The sequence below is a fragment of the Agelaius phoeniceus genome, chromosome 6 (assembly GCF_051311805.1).
Source record: "Agelaius phoeniceus isolate bAgePho1 chromosome 6, bAgePho1.hap1, whole genome shotgun sequence".
Lineage (NCBI taxonomy): Eukaryota > Metazoa > Chordata > Aves > Passeriformes > Icteridae > Agelaius > Agelaius phoeniceus.
Window position 1 is genome coordinate 20,307,275 of NC_135270.1, and position 24,645 is coordinate 20,331,919.

General features: G+C 39.1%; 1 protein-coding gene across 4 annotated transcripts in view; it reads right to left on the bottom strand.

Moving 5' to 3' along the window:
* Nucleotides 1-5,366: 5,366 nt before the first annotated feature.
* SLC1A2 (solute carrier family 1 member 2) overlaps nucleotides 5,367-24,645 on the bottom strand; it is an 86,662-nt gene continuing 67,383 nt past the window's right edge. For 3 of the 4 annotated variants that reach the window (XM_077179983.1, XM_054634290.2, XM_077179981.1), the window contains exons 9-11: nucleotides 23,700-23,834; nucleotides 17,975-18,206; nucleotides 5,367-14,490 (exon numbers count right to left, since the gene is read on the bottom strand). In XM_077179983.1, the coding sequence (XP_077036098.1) occupies nucleotides 14,416-14,490; nucleotides 17,975-18,206; nucleotides 23,700-23,834 (442 nt within the window). In that variant the 3' untranslated portion in view covers nucleotides 5,367-14,415. Of the gene's footprint in view, nucleotides 14,491-15,409; nucleotides 18,207-23,699; nucleotides 23,835-24,645 lie in introns of all 4 variants that reach the window. The other variant, XR_013182741.1, reaches the window with a different exon arrangement.

Below are 24,645 nucleotides of genomic sequence, written 5' to 3' on the forward strand. Positions count from 1 at the left end.
AGTGGGTGACAAAATTCCTGCTCCTTAAGGGCGGAAAAAATTGTACAAAGGTGTTTTGGGCATGAATCTGGGGGGTTCAGGATGGAGGGAGAGCACAATTTCTGGGAAAGGATGTAAAGGGAGAGTGAAATTTCTGTACTGCAAGTGGGAAAGTACCTTCAACACCCCCAGCACTCTGGCACTCGAATATTTCACAACTCTAAGTAGGAAAAAAGAGCTTTTTCCTGTGAACCTCCCCCACCTCCAAGTCATCCTCTACATCTACCACCTCATTTGCAAACTGATTTTGAATTTTCCCCTGGTAGCTTATTTCTCACTGTTGCTATGCCCTGCTGCATGGCATCCCCCATGCTGGGGGCAAGCAGCTGTGGCAATGAGGAGAGGCAAATTTAGGCAAGATGAGTAACAGTGTGTTTGCTTTGTACAGCACAGAGAATGCACTTTTTGTCTTCTCTTTCTCACCTCTTTGCAGTGAGGTTAGTAAAGGCAAGATTTCAAAAGCATTTCTGAGAGGGACTGATTTGATTTTTATTTATGCCTTAACATATATTACACACGAGGTGAAAAATTACTGCAGGGACTGTACAGGTGCTGAAAGCCCCTGTACATCCATGCCAAGTGTCAAGGATGCCTGGGGAAAAAAATGCCTGGAAAATGGAGCTGTGGGAGCAGTCTTGGCAGATAAAAGCAGATACTCTCTCTCTTTTTCCCTCTCTGGTCTCTTTTCTATCCCACTCTGGTCAGAACCATATCCTTTATCAATAAATGGTTCTTGGGTATTTCCTGCTTTTTGGGCATTATTTTCACCCAAGAAATCTATCAAAAGGAATTCTCCCTGACTCCTCTTACGGTGGGACAGGACAATTCTTCTTGCTTTTCTTCCTGTTATGAACAAGTGCAAGACTGATACAGATCTTCTCATTGTCCAAGTGAGCTGCTGCATAGGGGTGTTTAAAAGTTAAACCTCTAGAAGAGAATCCACCATCAAAGCAGCTCTCCTGACCTCAAGGCAGTTGATTATTGTCAAAGTGCAGCTAAAGCAGGGGCAGTGAAAGCTTTAGCTATGCTTTAAACACAGCCTTTCAATTTTGTCTGGATGGTTCCAGCAACCAATAGAAAGGTTTTGTCTGAGTGGCACCTTCAAGGAGTCTCAGACTTTTTATTTTAAAAGTTTTATTAAAAGGAATTGATTTATTCCTACTCTACAGGAAAAAGTGTTCTGGATGAAAAAATGGGGGAATGACACCCACCTTTATACATTTTCTGCCACAAAAAGGTGTGCACTGAACACTGATGTGAATGTCTTTAGTTTTTCTTTAAAAGAAAATTTAAAAAATTACGAAGTTTTGGATCAAAACAAGTCCACAAAAACTGTCAAAAAAGAAGATGACTTTTTTCTCAGAAACTGAGTTGGGAGTTGGGGTTTTTTTGTGGGTTTTGGTTTTTTTTTTTTTTTTGGTGGGGGAAGATTCTCCATGTCTAATACATAGTATAGCTTTTCCTTTGTACTAAAATGAAATTCTTAGAAGTAATTTGTGGTCCCACTGGAAAAAAAGATATGCAAATTTACACCAAAAGAAGACTGTTTAAATCTAAGATGTCATAAATTTAAGTCCATTTACCAGAAAAACCTCCAGCATTTTGTTTTGAAAATTAAGGAAAAGTCTCACTCAAACACCCACTTAGAATTTACATGAGCAGGTGCACTTTCTGCTGGTGCTGAAGCTGAGGCCCAGCTGAAATTAGAGGTACATAGGCTGGCAGTGGCAAGTCAGCACATGGCTCATAGGCAGTGGAGACTCTGCATATCCAGAAACTTTTAGGTCTGCTGAGTTTGTCCTGAAGTCCTTGTAACTCTCAGAGCCACCCAGGGCAGAGAAGGATGCAATAAGGCATTTTCCACTCCTCTGAAGGCTCTAAGTTTTGTACCTGGCACCTGAAAGCCTTGCCTTGGGCAGTTGTGGTAGGATGGAGTCAGTTTTAACACCCATATACCAGTCTTATGGGGAAGTGTATAAATTCTTTGGTACCATTTGGTACCAAATGGCTTTGGTACAGCTGAGTTTTAGCTTTAATTCTATATTTACTTGTAGTCATGATGTGTACATCATCTAGCTTCTGGCAGGACAGAAGGCTTTTCTTTTTTGGATAAATCTAAAAAAAGACCCCTTAGATAATTTTCAGTGACCACATTTTCCCTTGCATGAATTGAGACTCCACACTTCCATTTTTTCTTATAAGAAACAGTAATAAACTGTTCTGCCCCATGATGTGATTAAAGTCTGAGTTTGTATTTATATTATTTATATTTACATTTAAACTTAGATTTAGATTTAGATTTTATCAAAGTACTTCTTTAAAAAGCAAGTTTCCTGTTCAGGGCTGCTGCTGCAGATTGCTAGCAGCACCTTACCAGAGCTAGCTTAGGGAGAGAGTTTCCTGCAGCTGAGTTTATCTAAGGTGAGTCCATCACAGCTGAGCCCCACACACGGGACACAGTGATCTCAGCTGACAACAGCACACCAAGGGAGAAGAATGCTCCTGCACATGCTGTGGACTACAGCCATCAGTTATACAATCCTCAGAGCAAATGTTGGGCTCCTTTTACTTTTTGGATACACAAATTATGCTCTGTTTTGGCTTTGTTCAAGCATTGCCTGTTTATCTGTAACCTAGTGTGCAAGTACATGGAGTTTGTCTTCCTGTAAAACTGTTTCACAAGCATCTCCTCTGTTCAGCAGGTTTTGTTTTCCAGCAGTAGGTCTTCAGATTCACTAGTTTTATAGTTCTTGGGTATTTCCCTGCAGTTCTTTAGTGGTTTATTTTCTAGTTAATCTTTCTTTCATTAATCAAGTGGAAGTCTGAAATTAACTCAAGGAAGGGATGTTTGTTTGTTCAGCTAGTGATTTAAAAACTAACTCACCCTTTGTTCAAGAAGGTTGACTTCCTCCCTCCACCCATGAAGAGGGCAGTATCAACCCTGCCCATTGTTTACTGGCTGGTCAAAAATGGAAGAAGCCTGGTTCAGAAACAAAACTCAAATGATCCAATCAATTTAGATAACATCAGTAACCTGGTTGAAATAGTGAAATGATTTTTGAGTGCATTTCCTAGCTTGGAAATGCTAGGAAGGCAAAAAGCCTTCTTCTTGTCCCTTCACTTCACTGGGAGTCAGCTGCCTTTTCTCCCTTGCACATCTGCTCAGCATTTCTCCAGTGATGTCCAGGGATCACAGCAGAGTGACCCATGCAGCCTCTTCAGGCACCCTAGTAGAAAACAGCCAAATGGGAGATTGATCTGTTTTACAAATGACTACATGAAAAGCAAACATTTTTCTAACTTCAGTCACAAATGAGAACGAAGAGCACAACACTGTGTAAAGCAGACCCTATGTTGCTTTTCTAGATGCCCATCCCTGTACTTCAGAAGCCTTACCAAGAGTGTGAGGCCTTGCTCCTCCAGACCTTGTTCCCGTAGTTTTGGTGGGCACCAGTCAGTTTTGTCATTTATCTGTCTACACAGACACATCTTGTTTATCACCACAGAATGTGCCTGCCCCAACCACAGGACCACAAGCCCTTATCTAGCATGCAATCTGTTTTCCTGCCTGCCTCCACTGCATGCTGCACAGTGAGACAGCAGGCAGTCACCTGCCTGGCCTGGGAAGCTGCCTCAGTTTTGGGAGCCTGCACAGGGCCTTGCACAGCTTTGGAAGCAAAATGGCACCAAGCCCTGCTGGGGTGTTTGTACATTATTGCAATGCAGGTGCTTGCTGCAAATGACCCAGCCCAAGTGAGTTTAATTTTTAATGCTGTTTCCCTCCTAAAGCACTGCACGTTGGGGCCACCTGTTTGTTTCATAACCTTGTCCTGTTCACCTGTACTATCTAAGACAAAAGAGAAGACTGTTTCCAATCTAACAACCCCAAAGTATTATCTCAGTTGTTCTTTCATGCCTTAGAGGAGATACAGAAATATCTCTTAATATGGGTCCATGATTCATAACTCACTGGCTTTTATATCCCCTTTTAGCAGATTCTTTCCTGTAGAGAGGAACACATTCCAGACACAACCACACTCCTGAAATCATCTTTTTCTCTAACGCTACGGACATGGAGAAAAGGGGTACAAGGAGCTTGCAAGGGCTTAGAGGATCAGCCTTTGGGGTGTGCATTTTCAGAAGGGTCAGCTTCATATAATTGCAGTACTTAAAATAACCAATTCCTGTGAGGATTGGTTATTTTAAGTCATTTTGCAGAAACATTGCTTTGAAAAAAGCAATGTACACAGGTTGTTGTCGAGCCTTTAATTTTAAAGTTTCATTCGGCTGTGTAACAGAAGAGCAGACAGATTCCTTTTATGGAAGGAATTTGAACGTACAGAGTGCACATGAAGTATGTGAGGGATGAGCATCCTGGAAAAACTTGAGAGAGGAATTTTACATTAGCAGAATGCATTTATTAACAACACTTGTTGATGAGGCCAGATCAGGACCTTTTTGCTCTGGTATCAAAATGGCAGCAGATAGATTTACTTTTTCAGTAAATCAGATTTACTTTTTGCCCAAAGATTCTCCCAGCACCACATCAGGTCTTAGTTCGTTACTGACTCAGAGGGCAGACTGCCAGCTGAGGCACTGCCAAAGCCACTTCCTGCCATGCCTGGATTTCTTTGGAAATTTCTCAAGTGGATGATTAAGAGGAAGAAAGTCCAGGGCTGTGCAGACTGTGAGTGCTCGCAGCCGAGGTTTCGGCTGTGCCTTTATCACACACCGGTAGCTGTGCTATTTCCGCAGCGCCTGCTATTCCGAGCATGCAGCAACCTTGGAGCTTTCTCTCCATACTTGGCAACTGCCACTCCACTGGGCCACGGTTCACTCCATGAGATCTCTTAATTTATGTGTTAAATACTGTTGATTTCTTTATAAAGAACACCAGAAGTTCCGCTACAGGCTTTGTTTATTATTTTTTTAGAAAGGCTATGAATAAAAGATTTATTTTTTAGCAGCCGGGGGAGGGAAGTAGGTTTCTAAAGCAACTGCAGCCATTGATTTGTGTCCTCCTACTCTTCTAACGTCTTTTCACTTCTCTTCTTGCCAAGAATGAAGTTAGTGAATCCTGGCCTTTGTGGAAAATGAGCTCATTTGCAGCCAGCATCCTGGAATATTTGGAGGATAAAGTGAGGGGTGAGATTTCTAACTCTTTGGCAAAGTCAGGTCCATCTTCTACCCTGCATGTAGTTTTCAGAACAGGCAGCCTCTCTCATCAGACTGCTTCATCTAAATGAAAAGCATTTTCATTTAGAAAATGCTAAAACTCCTAAAGCATTCCCATATTGAGCCCAGACTGAAATGAAAAGTCGCAGATGTAAGCTGTGAAAATTATGAATCAACATTTATTGATGATATGTACATAAGAGGTACAACACTTAGTGAAATATTATATTCATGACTATTTCCAGTATAGAAAGAATGTCTAGTTTGTTTTATACATGAAAGTTACAGAAATCAGTTCACTCTGTAAGAAAGCATTAAAAGCAAATTACCAACAATCCTTGTAAAGAGGAAAGGATCTGAACTACAAAAATAGAATCAGTCTACAGGGCATTCCAACTACAATATACATGAACAGAGCCCAGGGTTGGGAGAAATTTTACCATCTGCATTTGTTAATTTCTAAACAAACTGTGCTATAGATACTGTACAGTATGTAATTTCAAAATCTCAGGAACTTTCTGAGTGTAAAGACCAACCTTATCCCTCTTGTTTTTAATCCTTTTTACAATAGAACATCGCAAAACATTCCAGTTCATGCCTGGTCACCTTAAAGAAGGGGCAAAGGATGATGAGCAGGCAGCACAGAATACTCCAGTGTGTAATTCATCCTGAAGCATCATACTGGGACTCACCAAGGATAGTTTCCATGCTTTGGGGCCTAGGTTTTATTTCTTTCTGCCTAGAGGGGATGATTCTATTTATAAGCCCCAGGTCCAGAGTATCTAGGAATGAATCAGCTTCTTGTTGCTGCAGGGTTCTATTTTCTCATAGATCTGAACCGTAGCTCTGATATCAGAAGACTTTTGCCACTGACTGTGTAGTTGATCTGTCTGTTTTTATGATGAGACATACTTTTGTAAATAACAGGCCTGTACAACAACCACAGTAGCTTTAGAAGTATTTAATTTGGCATTTGTTTTCCAATAAATGCTAATATCCCTTTTTAGCAACGAAAGAAACAGTGCCCCATTGCCCATGAGTGCATTCATCTTTCTCAGAGACTGTTCCTGCTAGGGGGATGAAGCAGAGGTTCCTACTGGGACTCCTCAGGCACTCTGGACAGAACTGGCAGCCCCTTGCTGCCTGCAGGCTTGCCCAGCCCCAGCTGTGGGACTGCACTGCTTTCCTGGCATCTGTGGTCAGGGAGGGACTGGAAGTGCCTCAGAGGGATCCTGTGATGCTGTGAGGTGACTAAGGGCTGATGATGCACAGAGCCAAAAGCAGGCTGGGCATCCAGCAGGAATGCAGCTAGATGGACTTCCCCTGATTCACTGTGCCAATTTAAGCTTCTGGTGATAAAGAGTCCAAACATTTGAAGGAAACAAGAAGAAAATAAAACAGAAACTTATCATTCCAGGTGAACATTAATTCTTTATGTCCTAACAAGTGTATTCACCAGGCAGCAAACCTATGCTGGGATCACTTTCACTCACTGCCAGGGAACTATACACATGCAGCTTCTAACACACACCATACTGGTTAGATATTGAAAACTAAAATTAACATATTTACAATGAGCTGGTTGCATACACGATTCTGAATGTTATTAAAACTGGGTACTCCATAAGAGACAGATAAAGTAGTTACTAAGCTCTGGAATCTAATCAGTCGAACGGTCAAAAAGAAACAAACCCAGATACAAATGAAAAACAAAAAGTCGAACAAAATTTTAAAACACAGTCTAATTTTCTACTATGGCTCAACACACAGAAACCAATTAAGTTAATTTAAAGCACAGCTACACATACTGTATACACCATTTCACTGAAATTACGTATTGATAGCTACATTATCTACACTAAGTGCAGAGAGGCACTGGACATCATGCTTCAACAAAATGTCAAAACTGGTATCAATAAGGTTTTACAGCTATTAGTAACTCAGCACTATTCTAACTGCAATTCCTATTAAGTTAATACCTGTTACATCTGATTTAAAATACAATATAGATCAAAATACAAGGGTATATCAACACACTTCCTACATATATATCTACTAGAAACGTAGGCTCCAAAACCTCAGCAGAATAACATGGCCCCACGGATTTCTGAATAGCTGAAGAGATACCCAGTATCAGTCACACTGGGACAGCAATCCTTCCTCTTCAATGTTTTCTTTGCTTTGAATTACAGTCAAAGAGCTAGTAGGCCATAGAAGATTTTTTTTGTTTGTTTGTTATATAGTTGTTATGAATATTTATATTAATTTATTTTTATTCCTCTAGAAACAGTTCTTTATTAATTGAGTTGAAATTATTATAGCCACGACCTTAATGGCAACAGGTATTTGCCTAATGGGAAGAAATTACCAAAATGAGAAGTAACTGTCATTTGGGTTGAAAAATATAGTGGTTATTCTCTTAAAAATACTTAAGAACACAGGAGGTATTTGTATGGATGCTACCTAGTTACATTGGTCCCATGGTGGTTCTGTTGGTCCTTTTCAAGAAGGCAAAATTAGGTGGCAAAATCCTGAACTTTTTCCACAGGCTGAACTCACACACACTGTATTGTAGCAAGATGGATGGGGCCTGACAACATATTTTTTTGCCTACCCAGATCTATTTTCTATAAACTGCATTCTGAGCCAGTCAGTTATACATTAACAGGTCCTAAGGAAGAACTGCAGGATTTGGCAAAGGTAACATCAGGAAAAATTATAAAAGTGAGGGACGATTGCCCAAGACAGTCAATCTAGAAGATTGCTCAGATTATTATAGTATTGTTCCATGATGAACTGCAGCATTTAAGGACATCTTGAAATTCCTATTTGCTTCTTGCATTTTGTGCTTTGTCTATAATTCATCACCAAACATAGCACAAAAATATTTAATTGATCCTAAATGTCATAAGAAAACTGATTTTGTTCTAAGGTACAGATCACCTTTAAAGGATTATTACCCTACCTAATATGATCCCATACAAAACATTATAAGAAAATATTTGTGTGTCTGTAAATCACAGATACTAGGTAATTTAATTCAGTCTACACTGTAGTTTCCAGAGAACAAGTACAAACCCCTAAAACCTGTATTATTCTTAACTAAATCAGTGTTGAGCACACAATATTTAACACTATAAATACATATTCAACTTCTCTGATGCATTCTACAAGCAAGAGCTCACACTGGATCATAGGAAATAAGATCTATTTAAGAAAGGAGCAGGATATATTGGATGGAAGTGTATGCAGTTGTCTTTAAGTAGGAAGGACAACCTGTAGTACACAAGAACTCACAAGTCCATACAAAACGCCAACATGGAAATGCTATAATCTACAATACTGACTGCAAAATCAATATGCAAGCACAGTTTGCTTACAGTCTTTGAAAAACTGTAGAAAAAATGAATGGAATAGAATGATACAAAAATTCCAGCAGACTACACTATTTATGTACAAAGCAATATACAGGTACAAGACAATCCAGGCTGTGTGATGCTGCCTATGACAGCTTCCCTTTGTGCAATGTTGTGTGCCATAGAGCATCACTAAAAACAGTTGCAGGACTCCTGAATGGTGAGCAGAAGACTAGAAGGACTGGATGATTTATCATTGATCAGCATTGGCTCTGCAGCAGGATGGAGTTAGAAATGAAAGGAGATCAAAGGTTGGGTTAAGTGAGAAACCTCACAAGTCTTCTTGTCTCCCCAAATTTTGCATTAGGCTGTTGGTTATTTCCATCCTGGACTAGTAGACACATACTCAGTGGCTCAGTCATATGCTCTAGGCTTTTCCAATGTTTGTAACCTGGCTTTTTTGTAAGACTCCTAGTTGCAACTGCATAACCACTTTATCTGTTAGATTTGTACCAACCATTAGTGGGGAGTCACTGGGTTTCCCCTGAACAGGAGAAGATGTCTCTGGGATGGTGGGCACCTGTGAAAGACAGTTCCTTGGAATCTTGTGCCAGGGAGGCCACTCAAAAGAGAAGAAAAAGAATTACCAGGACCTGGACATCAGCAGCGGTTTGACTCATTCACAGCAGCAGATTTCCACTGAACACAAAGTATGACCAGGAGGCAAACCGAGGGAGGCACCCACCGTGGAGCCTGTGGCAGGCATTGCTGTGGGGGCTTCCCCAGGAGTCCTGCCTCGGTTCTGTGCATTGTCTGGGGGACACACAGCCTTGGTGCCCACGGGAAGAAAGACTGATGGCTTTGGAAGGAATATGCACAAACAGATAGTTTCAGGAAAATCACGAGCAAGAACACGACATTTCAGTAACAGCATGGCAAAGCTGAACAAGTAATTTACAGCTCAACTGCCTTCTTTGACACTTCACTACTGTAAATCCTTTGTTTGTTCTTTTTACTACTTGAAACTACACTCTCTATACCATTCTTCAGGCAAAGGAAACTGGGTAAATATTTTCCTTTCAAAGTCACCAATATTATTGGAGAGAAGAAAATAACTCATCTTTCCAAGAATGCTTTCTGCTGGGAACAGATGCTTCTACATAATCTTATATGGTGAATTATAGCTGAGGTGAACTGTCTCAATGGACTAAACACCTATCATAATGGCTAATATGAAAAATATCTTAATTGTGGGCTTAAAGTCACAGTAATAAAATCAAGATAGTCTTCAGGCTCATAACAGAATAATATTACAGTACATTTTTATAAAGTGCCCTTATTTATCCTTCTGTAAATTAATTCAAATGCAGCAATAAAAAGAGCTGAATGGAAATTAAAGAGATGAGAAACAGTTACACCTTTATGTGTCCACAAAAGGATTCTTCTGAGCCCAGTACTAAAGCTCAGAGCCTTTTTAAAGATAGAAAGAGAAGTGAATGTTAGAGGGGAGGTTTATTATTGCCTATAGTTTTGGGGATTTGTGCAACTGCTTCTGTGTTGCTACAACAAGGCTGCAATAACATAAATGAAGGCAAGGAAGCAAAGAAAATCGAGGCAAGTCACCAGAATAAATTTGTTCACATGCTGATGCCTCAGCTTCTCAGATTAACAGTCTACTCTTCTGCGTGTCTACTGCCAGAAAACTAGTGGCTCTGGGAGTGATGGAAAACAAATTAGAAATCTACATTACTCCCACTTTTAAAAGTGGCATAAAGTCTAGAATTCCATGTGCTTTGAGAAAGAAATGGAGATCATCTATATCTCAGAAAAAACAAGGGAAAAATCTGTAATGAGAGTGATCCTTATTTTTGTGCTGAGTTTAAATTCAGTGCTGGACTTGTAGCACTGAAACAATTAGGTATAAAAGAAGTATCTTGGCAGAAATCTTTTCCATGTGAGAATCAACTCCATTATAAATAGCAGACAAAGACTATTCCCTAGGATGGGATTGTGAAATGTCTTATAACTTAATAGAGTCAGGAAGAGACTTGACTTTTCCTGGAACATTGTGACTCCCACAGATTTCAGTGGGGCTTTCACGTAGTCAAAGCATTGTAGGCACAGTTTTTACTACTGCAAACAGGTTTTCAAAGACATAATGAGTTTCTCACCAATTCAAATGGAAAAACCACATTTTTTAATAGGGACCAAGTGGCTTTTGCCCGACATGTTTGAAGAATCTTTGTGTCTAAGACCCACACACATTTCTTAAAAGGCTGGTGCAGACATTGTTTTCCAAGGGAAGCAATGAAGAAACAATTTAAGTGGCAAAGTGCTCCACCTCTTCTGAAGTTCTAACACAGCCTGCTTTACTTTCAGTGAACAGACACCATGAGAACACTGACCCAACTTCAGCAGCAAATGCATGAAGCAAATGTGCAAGCATGTATGTAATTTTGTATGCAATGAACTGAATCTTTGCCTGGTCTAGACTTTTCCATGTGCCAGTGTGCTGCCAGCAATCTAAAGGCCAAAGGATATCACAGTTGCACAGACAAAGGTAGAGGGAACTGACAGAGCAGCAGAAAACAATGTTAACATAAACTATACAGAAGCCAAATGACTTTTCATTGAGCTTTTTCTTTAACTTTGCCACCCCAGTACTGTGAGCAGATACAAAAAATTTGCCAGATGCAAATTAATGCATAGAAACTCCTAGTGAAAGTAAAAGGAGGCTGGCCAGTAACCAGCACTGCCTGCTGAAACGTGAATCTTGGATTAGCTGAAGTGGATGGTCCCTGGGTTATTTTCTGTTTATTTAGTTAAGTAGCAACCCAGCCTCGTGGAATGAGCAAATCGAGAAATGAAAGCCAAGAGTGAGTTACATTTTCCCACATAAACGGAAAGCTTTTTGATGATTTAATACAGTGCTGCACTGGAGTAACACTATATTAAATATTCAGTCAGGCTACAAGCAGAGGAATATACGAAACCCAACATTTCTCCTTCTCCCACATCCACATTTAAATAGAGAAATACTGTCATAATTATATTTTGAAAAATCCCTGAGTTACTGTATCTACAGAATTACTGCTTTAAAATCACAGTCTGCTATTCTAATCCTATCAAAAGATCCAAATTTATCCTCCCATTTGTGGGTGGGGTTTCTCTAGCACTGCATTCCTTCCTTCCCTAGTCTCCATCCAAAGAAGCACTCTTCAAAGGGCATTACATCCCAAGTGGATAACTGTAAGCATTTTCTAAGTGTTTCTCAATATGTAATTTTGTGGTGCTGCCTGGCCACATGTTGCTGACATTCCTGTTTGTTTCCAACTGCTGAACAGTTTCAAATGACAGCTAAAAGTGTATGGACCAATTTTCTAAAGCTACTTTCAATGCAAGCAATCAGTGTGGCTGCTCCTAAGAAACTGCAGTGGTAAAGAGGACAAAAACTCATCTATTCATGGGTGAGCTGTGCCATGAAACAGCTCAAGAATGCTGGATATAAATTGGGGTAAATGCTGTGTGTTCATTCTTGGATATAACTGCCCCCCAAAAGACAGCAAATTTCTCTTGATGAAAGCCAGCACCCTCAGAGTAGGGAACATTTTACAGTACCTACACACCATCCCAGGCACATTTCTGGCCCATAACCCAGGGAATGCTACTTGGGAAGCAATAGCTAGACAGAGGTTAGCTCTGGATATGCTAATAGCAATGACTGAAGAAAAGAGAATACAACCTGCCTGCTACTTCTCTGAGAAATCTACAATTCTATCCTTCACAAAAAAAAAAAAAATAAAATTAAATCCTCAAGATCTTTCAGGAAGCCTTTGGGAAAGGCTTCCCCCTCTAAAACATGTTAGAGGCCTACAGAATTCACAGTGGTTCAATATTGGTTAAATTATATAGGCCATTTTGCTTAGGATTTGCTTGGCCATGGCATTCAAGTGATGACAAAAATACAGTGGTAAGAAAAAAATTCCATGATAAATGCTTAAATGAGGGATACTCTGACAGTGGATTTAATCTTGCACATCATTAATGATGCAAGTAGCCTAGGCTGGCTTAGGTCCATGTGCAGTTTCAGAGATATTTATATGAATGCAGATGAACAAAAGCAGATTATATTTTTACTTTAATAGCTTCTACAGAGCCAAATAACACTCTACAGTTAAACACATTATTCTCCTTTAAACCCATGGCTGGTCTGAGCATAGACACTAAATGGCCTATTTCCACAAATGTTTGAACTCTGTTTCTTGCCATTTTTAAGTTCACCATATGCTCATATTATGATTCATTCTGAAAACTTCTGAGAGCTCCCCCCAAAATTGCACAAAGCTTGTTCTGTAAGAAGAACCTTCCAAGACCATGTGGCTCAGCTTTGCTATGGAACATTGCTTACAGTATAATGGTATTCACCAGTATCTTAAAATTGCTAAGTATTAACAAGCACCTTTAAAAAAATTTCACAAGGTGTTTATTCTCACTGCAATTTCTTCTGACAGGTTGAGCCAGATATAGTATGTTGATCAAACACTGTCTCATTAATTCAGATGCCATGTGCTCAAAGAAACATTTCTCTGACATTAGGGAGTTATATACTTATAACTTTGCAAAAGAGACAGAGATGTAATTCAACATACTGGCCTAAATCCTGAAATTCTGGTTTCATTTTCATTCAGTCCTAACCCTGGACAAATTCTCTTAACTTTATATGGAATTTGGTTTAGCAATGAATTCAGGATTTAGCCACTCTATGAAACATGACGTACTTGAAAGATGGCTCTTACTTCATAGCAAATGCTGCTGATGATCATATTCAAAAATTCTGTAAGAGTAATGGATTCAGAACATGTTTGCAGCTCATTATCAAGTACCCAATCATGACATCCATAATCAATCTTAGTAGTACCTTACTTCCCATGCATGGGGGAAACTCCTCTGACATCAGTGGAGCAGGGTGAATTGTACGGTACCACCTACTTTGATTAAAAATGGCACAACTGAGCCCATGGTTTTCTGTATTTTGCACATCAGCCATAGATTTTAGTGAAGGAACTACCACCCCTGTAATTATAATGCCTTGTATTGGATGGTGCATTGTGGTCACAAAGCAGCACAGCCCCAGCATAAAAGAAAGGCTGCACCTGCCCTGGACATCTGATAAAAGCACAGCACATGCACATACAAATTGAAGGTCTTCTCTTGATGCTAAGTTTTAGTTGTACTGATCTAACAAAATGTCTGGGACAATTTATTGACTCCTATGCATTAATCCTGCCCCCAGATCTAAGCTCAGTTTAAAGTACAACTAGGCACAAAAGTACAGTGCTTGTTATTATCAAAACAAATGGAAATCTTCAGGGATGTTTTCAAAAGGGATTTTAGCCATACAGTGATAAACAGATCAGGTATGCCACAAGAGTCACCAAAACACTTGAAGGCTTACGTGGTGTTATGTTTCTCTTGTATCTGTGACCCTGAGTCCCTGTAGTGAACTGTACTGGCACTTTGATCTTCCCATTTTGCAGCATTTACATTCTCTGTGTCTTGAATGAAAGGGGAAGTGGGTGAGAGCTCATTGCACTGCATGGAGCATTCTCCAGGTGCATCATCCAAACAGTAACACAAGGGAGACAGATGGCTATGGATCATTGCTTGGCAAAGACACTACAATGACTTGATGAGATCTTTGCTAAGTTTCAGTTACAAAATTAAGCAGAAACTGTAGATGTTAAATAAGAAAAAAAAAAAAAAAGAGAAATCTTCTTAATCATGGTATCTTCTGCAACAAGATAGCTTCAGGACTTATTAAGGATGCAGCTAGGAATCTCTTCACTTAGTTTTCCCGTTTCCAAGGCTCTTCTTCAACAACATTGAAGTCTGCAGATTTGCCATTGGTTGCCAGTGTTACCTGCAAGTAATTATCATCAACAAGCAACTTAAAGGCCAAGGCATTTTGACAAGAAAAGTAGTGAGTTTTATATGGAAGATTATGATATTTACAGGAATTACATACACTGTTACTTATTATATAAGTAAAATGTATTTATTCAGAATTCACAACACTCCCAAATAGTGAGACTCCTGTTCATTTATTTATTATAATGACTAGAAAACATCAGTAGTAGAAAAATATTCCACATTTTCTTAACCTTTACTACAGCTTTGTTTTTTTTTAATCAATATGTCAGATTCTACTCCTTATATCTCTTGTACATTTCTCTGGGTAATGTCAAAACCAGATTTTTTTTTTTTTAGTGTAGAAAATAGTGTGGAATTTTCAGTGGAATTTTTTTCAGTGGAATTCCTTAGCAAAGCTGCATACCTGATGCAACATGAAAAATATGCAAGGCCAGAATAATCATAGATGTGTATCTATACAAACTCACCTACAATTACACCGCCTTTAAAGGAATGGAAGAAAAGACATGTTGTGAAAGTATTGCTCATCATACCACTGTAACAATGTAGTGAATGATTTTGACTACAGTCCAATTAAAAATTCATAGTAATGCTAACCTGGTCTCACATGATGTACAGCAAAACCTAAATCTTTCCTGTAAAGATATATGCTGGAATTTTTAGGTTCTAAGTATGGTAAAAGACCTATAGAGATCTACCAACTCACAGTGAACACTGGATAATGTGTTCCATTCCAGAGACCAGTATAAGTGAACCCATGTTTTAAGAAAAAAATCTCCAGCCTAATGACTTTAAAAAATCAAAAAGGTAAAATGTCAATTTAACTTTACAAAATTGATGTAGATCTTGATAAAGTGAGAGAATCTTCATTTAATTCTAAATGGATGGCTTACTTTTTCCTAACTTACCTTGTAAGTTAACATCCTCAGCTTCAAATGAAAACTTAAAGACAGAGCTGAAATTCCCCATGCTGGATAAACAGGATGCATGGAAGCATTGGGACATGGAAACATGACAAAATGCACTGATTTTTGAAACAAAGTCAAGCTTTTTCTTAGATAATTGGAAGGGGAAAACATGCAAGTACAGGAATGAACAGCTTATTCAGAAATGAAAATCACACAGAGTCACGTGAAATATGATAATAAAAAAAATACAAAAATATCATGCAATAACAACCACTCTAACCCCATACAAAGGTAAACTACTTATTAATTATGTACACTGACCATGCAAAATTATAAACTACTAGTGTTATACATGGAATATATTACAGAAAGTAAATAGAAAGGGCATGCTAGTAGATTAGCTTTTCCATATCCTGACCAGAGTTGCAGTAAGCTTTTCAACCCACCAGTGCATTGGACAGGATGAAGAGATGGCTTTTCAAATTTAACAGCTGGCTATTTCAAAACCCCAGATCCTACTCTCTGTTGCCTTTGCAAGTCTAACACTTGGGAGTTGTAGACCACTTCAACATGATCCAAATGCTTTGCAAGTGTCAGCATATATTCATAGCTCATCAATTAGGTCACAACAACACATCCTTTTGGCAGCTTGCAGACAGAAAAGAGAAGTGACCTGCTCAAAGTCAGTCTTGTGCTCAATCCAGTAAAGCCTGGCTCTTTTCATGAGACTGATACTGTAAGCAGAGCAAACCTAAAACAATTAAAAAGAACAAACATTTCTTGCTCATAAATCACTGGTCCCAAACTTGAATTAAAGGGCGTGCTTAGGATGACATACAACACCATTTCCTTAATCCATGGTTTTAAGGAAATCTGTTGCCTCAGTTGAGGGAAATGATATGTGAAACTGAAGGAGAAAAAAGAGTGCAGCAAGTACTGATTTCAGCAACAGGCTACTACTTTATAACTTGACTTGGATTTCCCTGCAAATCTGAGAAACTGGGAGCAGACAAAACTATCAGTATTCAGTTCCATAAACAATCTTAAACCCAGCATTGTCTATTTAACTTAAAAACACTTTTCAAAAAATTCTAAAAGAAGTTATCCAAAAAGTGTGTGTGTGCACATGCTCTTTATCTTTCTTTGCAGAGAGTTTCCTTTTTTCTTCAAATTTTAATCTCTTGTGTCCTTGCCTTTTTTGAGAAATATAAATTAATGACAATTCTCAATTTTGTGTAAGCCTGTATTCTCTTTCCACTTCAGATCTTATTTTTTAAATTTTCCAAATGGAAAAAGAGTGGGTCTGAAGAGAAAGGGGAGAGCCATGTCAGAAAAAAAGTATGATTTTTTAAAAAAAAATCACTTTTTTGAAACCTTGGAAAATTCAGGGAAAAATTAAAGATAGGATGAATGTTGTTTGGTTGTTTTCCTGAATTCAATATTAATTTTTCCCCTGAAAATTCAGGTTTGGCCTGCATTCTCAGGAAGTAAGCATTAGGAAAAAAAAAAAATAATTCTAAACATTATCAGCCAGGCTAGAGACAATTGAAAATGACAGTATAGGATTATATTTCCAATAGAAATGGTGATCTGCTAATGAACTTAGTGCAGTCATTCACAGCTAGATACTGGCTCAGTTGTGGCAACTGGAAGGTACAAGAGAATCTGTTTGGATAAATGGCTAAGGTAGGCTGATTGGCAAATCCACTGTCTCAAAGACAGTGCACAGCATCAGACTGGAGCATTAATCAGTGAAAAAAAAAAAAAAAGACTATGAAATTAGAAAAAAAAGACTATGAAATGAGAAGTTCCACCTTGTTTTACTTTCTTTTCCCCTCCTTTTCAAAAGCTCTCTCTGGATTTTAAACGGCTCCATCCCAGTGGTGGGTTCTTAGTGAACTTTTAACCACTAACCTCCCGAGCTATCTTCACATTCAACTGGTGGGGTTGCTCAAGCTCACTTCACTCTGATCAAGACATCATTATTAGTATTAATATTGCATGTTAGTTACAGCGAGGTTACAGAGGAGAGAGAGTGTTTGTGCCTTAGTGCCTGGGGAAGGAACGCTGATAGAAGAGAAGCAGAAGCGTGCTGTGTGAGTGCAGGAGCATTCTCATGCTAAAGCGCATTCAACGTGTCGACCTCTGAACAGCATATCATGAAGGCAGTCAGCAAGTGACAACACCTGCATCTGAATTGCAGCCATCCTTCATTTGGGTTGGCAATTAAGTTCTCTGTTGCCACAGAAAATTAAGTAAATGTCCATAGAAGGTGATGCCATATTCTCTGTGTCTTGGCATATTCCATAATACGCTGCATCTTGCCTTTTGATATGTAAACAAAGTACATGATTTTTTCCCATCAAATGACAAGTTTTAAGAAGAGTGCAAAAAACCATCTTTTGAACTGCTCAAACACATTCAAAATGTCTGGGGTTCATGGACCTTGTTGTCACATTGTTATTTGCAGAACGATTTGAAAAATACATGCAGGTTAAAAAATAAGATAAAATAAAGCATGCAGTACTATATACATGTCTCAATATCCATAAATGTGAAAGGTACCTTGCACTCATCTACCATGACTGAGTTGTGAGCTGCAAAAACACATTGGTTTGAGTTGTTTTCCCTATGATTTTTCATGTCGTCATAGATTGACTGAGTCTTGGTCATTTCAATGTCTTCATGCCCTTTATGATGGGAATCAATGGTGTCAAGTTCTGCCTTGGAAAGGTGGTAGACAATGCCAGCACCAAAAGAATCCCCCACTACATTGACTGACGTTCTCATCCGGTCCCTACAAAAGAAGAAAAGGCAGAGGCTGAATGGCAAGAGAGGAAGAAAAAGTAGGGCATGGCAGCCCTCTTTATGGTACAGTTACTGCATTTGTTTCAGGAAGCTTAAGGTATCTTTTTAACAGAGAGTTGAGAGCTTTCAAGGGAAATGGGAGACGTTTGCTTTCCAAAGGGACTGTTCAAACTCCTATGTTCCAGCTGCCTATTCCCATGGAATATGGCAAAGAATGTATGAATGTATGCTAGGTCACAGCCAAACTGCAGAGATGTGCTTTACTGAGATTCCCCATGCCTTCTTCTGGAGCTGGAGGTTTCAATATCAGGGTGCCAGGCTCACACCCCTGGCTTTGTTTAATCTGAATTTATCAGAGCACTGAACTTAATGCAGCCAGAGAAAAGGATTTTGGTTCTGATGAGCTGTTCTCCTTTCTAGTTTGAATTAACAAAAGGCCTCTCCCTTTCCTCTCAGTGAGCAAATGATGGGGAACAAAAATGCCTGAAATATCTCCATAATGCTTAGGCTATTGAAGCTCCTCTCCTGGCACCATCTTTACAGATGGCCATCTGTTGGTGTGGCAGCATGCCCACTCACACTACGTGTGCCAGAGCTTGGCATATGAGCAACCCAAATATAGGTCATGGCCGACAAAATTATGAGCCTGTGACAGCATTTCACTAACGAGTGCCCCTTGTTGTAGGAGGGTGCCAACAGAGGCTAACATGCTTCATTACAAAGAAATATGTTTGTTGGCACTTTCTGGACAGGATGCCATTAAACAGACATGCTGCCTTTCTCCTGTCTTTAGTGTGGCTCTATCTGACAACAGTGAAGTCACAGTTGTGGATTTTCCCTGACTTCAGAATTCTGCCCCAAACCTGACCAAAGTTCCGCAAAAATGGAAGCTGGGTCCTGATGTCTTTCCTGATGCAGAAAAAAAAATCATTTACAATCTCATTTGCCTCTTCATATCTGCACTAAACATAAAACTCCTAAAAACCTTCTGACCAAGGGCTGCAAATTAAACCGACTGAAAGCAGCCAAGTCTAGCTCTGCCAAATAGGTCAGAGAAGTGATTACACTGATTAATTCTCAGAAGTATATTTATGAAGATTCATTTACACAAAATGGCCAGGTTGAACAGTGTGGACATTTGCCAAGTGACAAAAGCTAGCATATAAGACCTCATTTCCCAAGACAGTGATTAATTTCAAAACAACCTTTCTAGTATTTCTAGTAATAGATTTGTGTGACATCTCCTTTTTCTGTGGAACACCAAGAAGAAAACATCTAAATATATAATGTTTCAACTGGTAAACATTCATTATTCATCCTTATTCATGACCATATCAAATTTTGAGCACCTTTTAACATCTTTGCTCTACACATCAGTAAATCTTCCTTTCTCAGTTGTGGAATTACAGTCCCATTCAAGTTTCTCCTCTCCCTCTCAACATTATCATGCTTACATATTTACAGACTTTGGGGTGTAATATCTTTGCTGAAGCAGTTAATTTTCTGGTTTTTGGCTTCAAAAGAACACCCAGAAGGGGAAAATCCCTACAGTAATTCCTTCAAGAAACAAACCAACAACCTATAGGAGGAAAACATCCTTCCAGTTTTGCTTCATGCAAATTAAATGCTTTATACAGTTCTCATCCAATGCCTGTGAAAATACCTATTTTAAACCTGGTCAGAGTAGTAGAATAGGAAAATAAGACTTTCTGGTGTGATTTTTAATTAAGACCATTATATACACTGAACCTGGCCATACAACTCTACAAAAAGAACACCTACTTCATTTTTTTGCATGAGTGGTGTTAAATTTGGAAAGGATTCACTGATGCCAGATGACAGAGGGATAGTATAGCATGCCAAAAAACCCAAGGTGGAGAGAATACATAAATATAATTGAGGCAGAATTCAAATTCTGGAAGGGTCATTTGAGGAGATGCTCCAGCTCATGCACACGTACTACTAGCTGAGAGATAAAGCAATACAAACTGCACACTGATGCACAAAGTGCTACACTGCACGATCTGAAGGAAACAAGGAAGTTCCTCTCCACAGAAACAGCAAAGTCTCAGCTGTCAGAAATCAACAGCAAAGTGCCACTGACCTCTTTTGGGGCCAAGAACACCCTATGAAGAACACAGACAATTGCACTTACTCTTTTGTTAAAACCATCCAACCAATTAACCATCCCAGGCAAGTGGGATGATGTAAACAAAACAAATATAGGAAAGTTACAGTCTAGACCCTGTTCATTACATCCAGACTTCACCTGGGTCTGAATATTCTGACTCTGATCTAAGCCAGTTCTTAAGCAACTGAAGATGGCTTATGATTGCTGAAGCCTTGGCTTAGATCAGAGTCAGAATATTCAGACCCAGAGTCAGAACTGAAGCAATCTTTTTCTGAGTTACTGAATGAAGGTTTAAATACTGGATCAGCTGCCCAAGCTTATTTTCCCTAATTCCTCTCTCTTTGCTGCAAAATACCACTAATCTGGTAACAATGATATTTGCTAAGCTTGTCAGCTCACATCTGGAGAGTACCCAGTTTGTGGCTCAAGCAAAATAAGCTCATTTTATTCCATCTGTTGGGATATATTTCCTGTCCTGTTAAATGTCACTGCTGTGTTGCTCTTGCTTTTAAACCGTAATAGAGACTGTAAGAGTTGTGAAACCCTGGGAAACTTGCCTGGTTGAAAGAGCTAACACTGGCTATGCATGCATGGGAGGTAGAAAAATGGAACAACCCAATAGATACTGGAGAGGCTTGAGAAAAAAATCAATATTTCAGCTCCAATTTGAAGGAGAGAGTGTCAAGTTTAAGTATTTGACATAAAGTGATCTTTGTGTAACACAATGACCAAATCATGCAAAACTGGTTTTGGTAAGACCACAATTTCAGATGATGGTAGCACTGTAAAATCAGCTGATGTTCTGATACTTGCTTTTATCCAAAATAATGAAAAATTCATAGAGTAGAATATTTTTTTTAAAACCTATTTTATCTGAAATTGAAATGTTATTGAAGGGATGTTCTAAGTATTTGTACATGGCTGGTTGCATTTACTCATGGGTCCCAGAAAACTGGCTAGAATTGGGTCTTAAATATTTTATTAACTTTCTCTTCTACATTCTGTTAGAAATACTGTTGTAACATTATTCAATGTTTGTAGGTAAATAAAATGTGTTTTTACATTTAATTTCAGATATTCTTTAGGTGTGGTTTGTGTGTGCAAAAGCTTGCTCAGAATTTGGCCTGTGTGCAAAAGCTTGCTCAGAATTTGGCCTGTGTGCCTTTTCTTAATATAGCAATATCAGCAGCATCATTTTTCATAGTTCATTAGATCATTATGGCTACCACAACACAGCCACTGGAAGATGGAAAATGAAGCTATCAGTTGCTGAACATAGATTAAAAAGTACAGTGGCATGACATAGAGCTTTTCACCTCTTCTTTTATCTCTTTTTCTTTTACCTCTCAGTTCTGGATCACGCTGCACTGGCACTGCTGATCAGTAGGCCATGAGGATCCAAACACAACCATTTGAGCTGAAAGTTCTCTTGCCTTCCATTTATTTTGGAAAGACATCTTGAAGTACTTCTTTCAGAATTCCTATCCCTACATTCATCATGGCTACAGCTGCACAGTACAGAAGTTTTTATTTCTTAAGCAAGGTTGGATTAAGCAGTTGGGACAATGATGCTGAAATGCAACACCCACTAGTGGATCACAACTGCTGATAAACTTACAGCTCTAAGGCTTGCCAGAGTTGGCAGAGCTTCTCAATCCACAGGAATATTTTAAAAATACATTTCTCTAAAAAACCAAGCAAACCACAGACCTCTTTTGCACATCCTCCTACCAGCTGCAGAAACCTACCTATTTGCCTTACTTGGAGAGCGAAGAAAACCAGATATTTAAAGTATATTTTTATATATTTTTTCTCACCTTCTTCCAGCTGCAGATTCCTGTACCACTTTCCTGTTTTCAACTATGACATCATAAATATTATAAACCCACTGAATATCACATCTTTCCCTGTGCCTGCTGTATCTTCTCATTTCACCATTCTCCATCATGATATCATGAGATTCAGTTATATATAAATAATCTAAGTCAAGTTTTCCCTTTGCCTCCTCAAGCTGTAAATTCCTTTCTCTTTCTTCCCTGAAGCAGAAATCAGAGCTACATGTTATCCTTCAAAATTCTTAGTGACAGATAGACCACGCCAGTAGACCCAAAATACATGCCAGAGGATTGATTTAGTTTCTTCAATTCTTCTCAATAAGCCAAGAAATAATGACAGAAAATTAAACTTCTATTTTATCTGCATATGTACATTCTCAAGGCTGCTATTTCTCCTTGCATAATTTTAGTTGTATATCTGGAACTGAAAGTTACCAGAAGCAGGCAGCTGAGGCTGCTAGTGTAGGAGAAAACACATAAATAATACAGTTACATTTATGTCTCCCCTTCTGGGCACCACAGCTGGAGCAACAAAAACAAATGTCTTTACTACTTCAAAGGATATTATGGGAGAGCTGGCTGTTGGCCAGAATAAACCAGAATATACTGTGCTGCAGCAGTACAGGACAATACAACAATACTGGCCTCTCTAGAGGCCAGTACAACTTAAGGGCTACTAAGTCTCTCACCTCTGCCCAGATGACAGGAGGATATCCCAGCTGTCAAATTACAGCAAGAGAAAGGATGTGGCCTGGCATACCCTCTGTCTGTATTTACAGCTTCTGTATTCAAGTGTTGAAGACCAGTAGCCTCAGAAACAATATGTGGGTTAGCTGTTTCTCACTGGAGGACCTGCAATGGCACTGGAGGACTTTGATCACAAGTTCTTGGAAATGAAAGCCATTCTTTCTAGTCTGAATGATCTGTCAGTAAAATGAAACTAGGGAATTACCTTCTTTATTTCAGTTTTCATTCTTATTTGTCTTTGGTCTTTGTCTTGCCCTGGAACAGACTCTTTTTAAAGGTATTTTACTTTCTTATATACAAAAAGAAACCAACTTTTGCCCCTACAAGTATAAAACATTTGATACTACAAATGCCCACATCTCTCTATAACCTGCTGGCAGCATCCTGATGGAACTTGCATTTTCAGCGTTCATCCTTCATTTTAGACCAGAACTATAACAAATGGAAATACGAAAGCAAAGATTAGAAAACTGCTCTTGAGTGATGGGAAGGCATCATTAGGGAGAAGATAATACAAAACCGCAAGCTCACAAGTGTGCAAAGGGGACCCTTGGCTCATGGAAACTGACTTCAGGAGCTCTGTAACAGTTTGTAACATCTGAGCAGCTGCTTTCAGAGTCTCCTACTTCACTGAATAGCCCATTTCCTCCTTTGGTTTATCTCAGAGGAGAGACTTACAGTTCTTTACGACCAATGGCTGTAAAGCACTGTGGACAAACATTACTTCACTGCCTTTTCTGCACTGAGCAGCAGCGTCAGCACAACTTACAAAAGCCAGTCAACAGCAACAAGCAAACTGATGTCCTGGGTAGGGAGACCCACGGCAGTCAGGATCAGCAGCATAGTGACGAGTCCCGCGCTGGGAATGCTGGCAGCTCCAACACTCGCAAGGGTGGCAGTCAAACTGCAAAACCAAACATCAAATGGGAGTAGCAGGAAGAGAACACGCACTTTACTTGCATACTCATGTGGCCATTAGGAAGGCCATTTTTTAATGTGTTCTTCCCATAAAACACAACTATGAGATAAATCAAGGTAAGTTCAGGTCATATTTTTCACTCTTGTGTTTCTCTAGAAATATTTATTAGGGGATGCCAGATCAATGGGTTTTGTTCAGAGAGTTGGAAGAGGGTTGTCTGTAAGCTAGTTATGACATTCAAAGCTGTGTTGTGGTGTTTTCTAAACTCGACAAACTCATCCAGGGCTTTGAAACCTGAGTTTTGACCATCCCAACATGCCAAAGTTTGGTGACTACAGGTTGAATTTTCAGAGTGATTCATTTCTGTTTATTTATGTTACCTGAAGACTGAATTATGAGTTAAAGGCTGAGAGAAAGCAGTTATTATTAAATACAGAAGAATAAAAGTCTGGTATCCAGAACTCCCAAAATATAAGCCAGCGGTCTACCAAGCCTAGATACAAATCAGCCTAGATGAAAGAACAAAATTCATGTGATTCTTTCATAAATCAAAACCTGTGTTTGTTTTTGCCTCATATATTTTGATGAAGATCAGTAGAGTGAATGTCTGAGCTTCAAATATTTGTAAAAATACAACACGGACCATAACAAATATCAGCATCATTGGGCAGTCTTATAAAGAATGGAAAATAAATTTGTCAGAGAGCAAGTCAAGGGGAGAAAAACAGGGAAGAGGAGAGGGAGAGGAGGAGGGTAAATAAAAAGGAAAGCAGGTGAGAGGGACAAATTTGATTTT